This window comes from Eimeria mitis, genomic scaffold, assembly GCF_000499745.2.
Source record: "Eimeria mitis Houghton genomic scaffold, Emh_scaff2734, whole genome shotgun sequence".
In the NCBI taxonomy this organism is placed as follows: Eukaryota; Apicomplexa; class Conoidasida; order Eucoccidiorida; family Eimeriidae; genus Eimeria; species Eimeria mitis.
Window position 1 is genome coordinate 1 of NW_024015165.1, and position 7240 is coordinate 7240.

The window sequence follows — 7240 nt, forward strand, 5'->3', positions numbered from 1 at the left end:
TGAGACAGCAGCCAGCAGTGGCAGGCACCAACCAAACCCTAAACCCTAAACCCTAAACCCTAGACGAGCACGCCATAGACCCTAAAAAAGCAAGATATATATACACCTAGTATTGTTATGCATTAATTTTCCTTTTGATGAATCCTTTCCTTTTGAATATTTTTTCTCTTTTTCGTATTTTTCGTTGTAATTCTTTCGCTTTATTTCTTCTTATCTTTCTTCGTGCATGAGCTCTGGGGTTTTCTAAGAAAGTTTTCTGCGCCTTCAGTCTCCTCATCACTCGCTTAGCTGATACATTTTGTCTTGTGGTTGTCAGCAGCACCCGATACACCTCTTCCTTTCCGCTGCTCCTAAGCAGCTGCTCTAAGCGCCGCAGCAGCAGAGCTCCCCCCGTTGCAACTTCCCCCAGCTGCTGAACAGGGGTCAAGCTAGCAAGAGAAGCCCACAAGCTCTGCTTGTTTTCTCCTACACGAGAGGTCCTGCTGCTGCTTTCTTCTTCTTTGTTTATTCCATCAGATTCAAGCAGCTGTGACAACACAGAGTCTGCTGCCAGCTCTGTGTGTAGTGTAGAGCACCGGTATGCCGCATCGGTGACGTGCTCTAACACCGCTTGTACCACGCCCCCTGCTGTTGCCGCTGCTGCTGTTCCTGCTGCTGTTCCTGCTGCTGTTCCTGCTGCTGTTTGTGTCTCATCGGATGGGCTTTGCTGCAGCGCTGCAAGCGGCAGCAGCTTCACCAGCGAGGCGAAGAAAGTCACTATACCTGAAACTCGCGCAACGGTGCCAGGGGGTCTGTCAGACTGGGGCAGGCCGTCACCGGTGAACCCCAGGCGCCCCAGGTGTACACGCAGCCAGCGGCTGAGTCCCGCAGCAAGAAACACCAGGGGATGCATCTGTACGGATTCATGAGATAGTTGGTTTCTGCTTATCCCTTCTTCATTCTCAGGAGATAAGATTTTCCAGTTGGCTTTCACAGTCAAAGGAAGTGCTGCTGCTGTAGGTTGCTGCTGCTGTGCTGCTGTTGCTGCTGCTGCTGCTAAGAAACTATCCGTGTCGTCCTTCGCTGCTTCTCGCTGCATTTCATTCAAAACAAATTCTTCTGCTTCCTCTCCATCTGTCTGATCTTCTTTTTCTTCTTCCTCTATATCTACCGATGCGCTCTCTTCGTCTGCCTCCTCTTCCACCGCGTTGTCATCGCCTGAGTGGTCTCCTGACGCGTCAGCTGGCTCTGCTTCTGCCTGTACTGCAGCAGCAGCAGGAGCAGCAGCATCAGCAGCAGCAGCTGCTGCTGCTGCTGTCGTCTCTTCAGCCCCTGTATCTGGTGCGGAACGGTCTTCTTCCGCCTGGCCCTGCTCCTGCTCCTGCTCAAATGCAGTTTCTTCTCCCTGTTGCTGTGGGGGTTGCTCCCCCATGCATGCGTTTGCTGCTGCTGCAGTGCTGCTCGCGTGCAGCTTTGCATGCGTCTTGCTGCGCTGCTTTCGGGTGAAGACAACAAGGTGAGGGAAGCTGTATGCGATCTGAGCCCAGTTAAGAAGAGCAGCAACAGCACAAGGTGCAGCAGAAGGATGCCGCTCCAGCATGCTGTCTCTGCCGAAGTGCTGCCCCAGCGCGAGGCCTAACGATGCCAGTGGTGGGGTCTCCTCTACAAATTGCTTTTCTTTAGGGGNTGCTGCCCCAGCGCGAGGCCTAACGATGCCAGTGGTGGGGTCTCCTCTACAAATTGCTTTTCTTTAGGGGGCCTTCCTCTTTTTCTTATAGCAAGGAATGCAAGAGGAGGAGCACCTGAACGCCGCCAGGCTGCTGCCGGCGTTCGCTGCAGGTATTGGGCTACGCAGCGCAGAGCCGCACAACGCACCCACGCATTTTCATGATGAAGGCCAGATTCAACTAAATCCTTCCACAGCTGAGCTGCATGCAACCCTGCAACAATTTGCTGCCGCTGTGATTGCTGCAGCAGTTGCTGCTGCTGCTGCTGTTTCTGATGGGGCTTTGCCGTTTTCTGCCACTTAGGTCGCTCCTGTGGCTGGGGCGACCATATATTCAAGGTGGTGATGAACGACCCCACCCCTTGCCTTTCCATCGCTGCGCTTTCTGTTTCCTCTGGTGCATCTGCTGCTGCTGCTGCTGCTGCTACTGTAAGGGTCTGCAGCGCCTGGGGGCCATCGTCACGCCACATCTGAGCAGCTTTGCCGAATGCTTCCTCTATCCAAGGAAGACCGCCCGCTGCTAGCACCTGTTCAACCACCAGGATGATCTTGTATTGTAGACGCCAGTCTATGGCTGTTTCAAGGGCCTCCTCACGAGGCAAAACTGTTGCTACGTACGAAACAGTACATAAGAGCTGCAGCACTTTGGGTAAGAAGGAGGCGAAGGGGGCCCCCTTTTGAAGCATCATCCCNCAGTACATAAGAGCTGCAGCACTTTGGGTAAGAAGGAGGCGAAGGGGGCCCCCTTTTGAAGCATCATCCCTCCCCCTACAACATGGGGGACGAAGACGCTCAAGAATTCAAGAAGTGCTGTTAAGTGCTGCAGACGGGGCACCAAGAAAACCCTGAATACAACGCGCATCACCGTCAGTAGAAAGAAAACGAAATGCAGCCAAATCAAAGAAAACATCGCTCTATATCAACACACAAATATTATGCGGGCCTTCAAACGAAATAAAAAGTTGATGATGAAAATGCAGTTAAACAAAAGAAAATGGTTTCTCGTTACATAGAGGTACTTCCTATTTCCGCGGCGAAAGTATGCAAGGAAATTCTGAGAAGTCCATTGAAATGTATTATTGCATTTACTTTTATACTATCTAATCTTAAAACAAACATTAAAGAAAACAAATTTTGTTTTCAGTAGAAGTAGTTCTGTGGCGAGAGTGCAGTGCGTAGGCAACAGGAAACCGCTGGAGTTTCCGAAGCGGCGTCTGAAATGTATTGCAATATTTTATATTTCTTTTCATGAATTGTTTTAAAACAGATATTTATACAGGCATACATAAAAGTATGTATTTATGAAACGTTTTTGACGTATTTCATGGAAATAAATAAATTTTATATTTTATTTATAAATAGAATATTAGAAGCGAAATATTTGATGGCTGTGCGTACTTGGCGACAGTCTTCAGCTGGTCTTGCAGACGTAAAACGGGATCATCTGCAACTTCAACGAGCTGCAGCACTTCTCGCACGACTTGCTGCAGCAGCGCATGCGCCGTTTGGTCTGTTTCTGTGGCTAGCGTTGAGCAGCACGTCAGCAGCGCCACCTTTCCGTAGCGCTCCATGAACAGCTCCGCTGGGAACCGCCTCTGAGAAAGCAACACACACACGCGGTGCATGCGCAGCAACATGAAACCCAGAACGTCAACTCGTTGCAGCAACATATAATATGTAGACAAGCAGTCAACCCTATCAGTGCGCAAGGCAGTAAGGTTTCCTGGGTAACAAACACAAGCTGCACGCAGACGGAGTTTAATTTTATATATTTTAAAGCTCAGATGAATCACTAGATGCTGAATCAGCGCGAAATACAACAACTGCATACAGCTTTCCAACCCACCACCACTTTGTGAAGCGCTGCAATGGCCGCCCGTCTTCCGTAGACATCAGAGAATTTTTGCTGCTGAAAAAGAAAGAAGACGCGTCTTTGTTGCAGTCGCTGTGTCATGGGAAAGTTGAGGAGAAAGGAGACGTAGACATCGGCGCAGATGGATGAAAGCTTCTGACTGACAGCTGAGAAGGTCGCGTGCTGCACCATCACCCGAGCCACACGATCAACACACTCGTATACGAGTGGCAGCAATTCTGCTGCTGCTGTGCCCTGCTTCTTCGTTGCTTTTCCCTCCCCTTCCTCTGCAGCTTTTGCATCTCTTTGGCGTTTCTTCTGTGCTCGCCGTTGTAGAGCCTGGGTGCTCATTTCCCCTGCTGCTGGCTGCGACTCCTCCACAGCCCGTTTGGCGGCCTCATTCACAAGGTCCTTGTAGTGCTGCAGCACTACGCGTTTAAAGAGAAACAGAGCACAGAGCTGCAGCTGGCTGTCTTCTAAAGAAGAAGAAATATGAGCAAGAAGAGCCTCCTTCAAGAAGAACTGCCCAGCAGCCTGTAGCTGCTCCTCCGTCACAGCAGCGCTTACGCTGAGGCTCACGTCGGGCTGAGGCAGCAGCGACCCAACGTNAGCTGCTCCTCCGTCACAGCAGCGCTTACGCTGAGGCTCACGTCGGGCTGAGGCAGCAGCGACCCAACGTCTGCATTCCCCTGCTGCTGCCGCTGTTGTTGTAGTTGCTGCAGGCGTTGTTGATACAGCTGGTCTTGGTATCTCCAAGGCAGCACACGGAGCTGCTCTCTCAAGAGAGACCTGAGGATGTCGCCGCCGATATGCTGCGAGGGGTTGAGGGCGCTGTCCATCCACCTGGCGGCCTGGGGCTGCAGCAGCAGAACGGCTAGGAGTTTGGTGCAGATAGGGAGGAGCTCGGAGCGAGCTGTATAGTGATCCGCTCCCTGTACACCGCTGCCACCTCCGCAGGAGTGAAATATCCTCATTGTTAGGTACGCCACGAGAGCGCCTCGATGCTCAAGCCGAGGCAAACGGAAGGAGAGGAGTTCCAGCAAACACCGGGCACCCCAGGAGACAAGTTTTGTAGATCTGCAGCTGAAGCAGCAGATGACCTCAAGTGCTAGCTCATCGAGCTGCTGCATACATTCCTGCAATGCCATCTCCTGCATCCCCTTGGCCCCCTTGACGGCTTGTCGCTGCGAGGAGATACCGAGTTGCTTCTCTCGGAAGTTTTTCAGAGGCGCCTTAGCTGCTTTCACTGATAGATGAAGCAGACGAAGAGCTGCAGTCCCCAACAAAGAAGATCGCGTAGACAGCTCGAGGCCAATCCCTACTTGGTCTGGCTTGTTGCGGGTTGCTTGTGCTAATGAACGGCCTGTGATCGCACCAGGTTGCAGGGTAAAGCGTCTCTCTTTGCTCGTCTTGAGCAGCGAAACCAGCAGCTTCCTAGTGCTGCTGCTAGCCCCGCTCCCCCGCTGATGCGAGACAGGCGCTTCTTCTGTCTGATGGTCATCGATGTGCTGTTCTTCGTCTCCAGCCCCCCGCAACAGCAGCAGCCGCAAGGCTTGCAAGTCCTCTTGGTGTGATGGAGACAGCGCAAGCGGAGCCTTTGAGCCCTTGTCTTCCTCCTCTACCCGCACTGTAGTATCAGCTGGTGCTGCTGCTTTTGCTGTTGCAGCAGCTGCTGCTGTTGTTGTTGCTGCGTCGCTGTTGTCAGGGACAGCNGTGCTGCTGCTTTTGCTGTTGCAGCAGCTGCTGCTGTTGTTGTTGCTGCGTCGCTGTTGTCAGGGACAGCCGGGGCTTCCTTGGTGGATTCAGCGTTAGTGTGGGGTTTCTTGTTGCGTTTCTTGCGACTCAGCAGGAGCAGCTGCTGCCTCGAGAGCAGCAACAAAGACTCCTTCAGGCCACGTTCAGCTTGCAGCACGGGGTGAAGTAGAGGGAACTGCAGGGTTGCAACAGTGAGGATGAGGAGTTGTTTTACTGTGCGTAGTTTCTTTTCCATTGATATCTTGTTATTGCGACTAACGCCAAAGACGAAATGCATCAACAGATCCTCAGCCCTATTGACGTATTTGCTAGAGAAAGCAGCAGCATTGCTCCACCCCTCACGTTTGCATGAGGCCCCCGTGAGGAGGCCCCACACAAATGGCAGCAGGTGATCCGCGAGGCACTCTATGCTGCTGTCTTTGGTTATGAGCAGCAGCAGAGAGGGCCCCTTCAGTGACTGGGCCTCCTCAACCTTCGAGTGCGTGCTAACATCCGCCAGCTTTGCTACAGAAGAACTTGAAAGACCCCCCCCCTCACTCCCGTCCAGCTGCCCAGCCAATCCTCGCCGGCTCTCCTCTTGATCTAGACGATCGGGATCAGCAACTCGGTTTATTTCCTAAACACCGAAACAACACATGCAAGCTCCCCATTGCTGCGATTAATAAACCGAGATACGAGATGTCTACTTCATGAGCTGGCGCTGCTGCTGCTGTGTTCCCCATGCTGCTGCTTGCGCTACGGTTATCCCTGCTACTGCTGTTGTTTCTGCTGCTGCAGTTGTCAGTGGCAGCTGTTCCGAATTTCACAGCGGCTAGGTGCATCTGCCGGCTGTTGCGTTTGAGTGTATCGACAGCAGCTCGGGACTGCCGCTCATGCTGTGTGAAATGAAGGCAAAACTTACCTCGGCGATTAGAGGAAGCATCAGCGGGACCGCTGCTTCAAAGCGCTGGACAAACTGGGTACCATCAATACAGGCTGCCTCCTGAGATGCGTATACGGGCTCCCCTGATGCATCTTGCTGCTGCTGTTGCTGCAAGGCATTCAGCATCGCATGCACCGTGAACAGCAGTACGGGNCTGATGCATCTTGCTGCTGCTGTTGCTGCAAGGCATTCAGCATCGCATGCACCGTGAACAGCAGTACGGGGCGAAGAAAGCTTTGCTGATCTGCCTCTGGGTTTTTCTCGCTCTTGGGGCCCAACATGTGCTGCACCTCCGACACCAAGTAGGTGAAATATGGAGCCCCCAGGCTGACTGTCAAGCGGGTCAGAGCCACGCGGGCTTCCCGGCGAGCAGTGCGCTCCCGCGACCTGCAACCAGCCAGCGCAGCAGCGAAACAGGAACAGATGAAGCCGCTGCTGCTGTTGCACTGCTGCTGCTGTGCCCCTCCTGTGCTGCGTTGCAGCGCGCAAAGGCTCAGCATCATGCCTTCTTCGATTTCTGCCCGAGTTCCTATCCATGATAAAAAACTAAAAACTAGAAGGTATGACCCCTCACCTTAGAGCGAAGGCAATTGAACGGACAAGACGTGGCAGCTGCAAATGGAATTCGTTAGGAGGCAGCATCCTGGCCAGCAGCGCCAGGACGGCTACGAGCTCTGTTCGTACAACTGGATTTTCATATACTTTTTTATTTTTTTGTTCAAGAATATTTTCAGATGCATCTGCGGCATCGCCTTTTGCCACCCGTCTGACTTTGCTGCCGAAAGCGAGGGGATACAACATAGGTATCAGCTCCTCACGAATGCAGCTTTCTACTTTTTCTTTCCTGATCAGAAAGCATACAACACCAGCAAAGAAACGCAACAACTATAAGACGAGAGAGAGTAGGAGATAATGTGTAAAAATGTAGATTAGTCCGCCTTTAGCTGAAAGGTCCCGGGTTCAATTCCCAGCAACCCACATTAATTTACAAACTAAAAGTACGCAA

General features: G+C 52.2%; 1 protein-coding gene across 1 annotated transcript; it reads right to left on the minus strand.

Annotated features, from left to right (window-relative positions):
• Positions 1-115: 115 nt before the first annotated feature.
• EMH_0057960 (uncharacterized protein) lies at positions 116-7035 on the minus strand (the record flags this gene model as incomplete). Its single annotated transcript, XM_038022469.1, is given in 12 exon segments — positions 116-1516; positions 1855-2395; positions 2399-2473; positions 3104-3300; positions 3537-4142; positions 4196-4827; positions 4880-4920; positions 5186-5267; positions 5271-5928; positions 6214-6342; positions 6441-6621; positions 6809-7035. Coding segments are annotated over 12 exon segments (4770 nt in total).
• Positions 7036-7240: the final 205 nt, after the last annotated feature.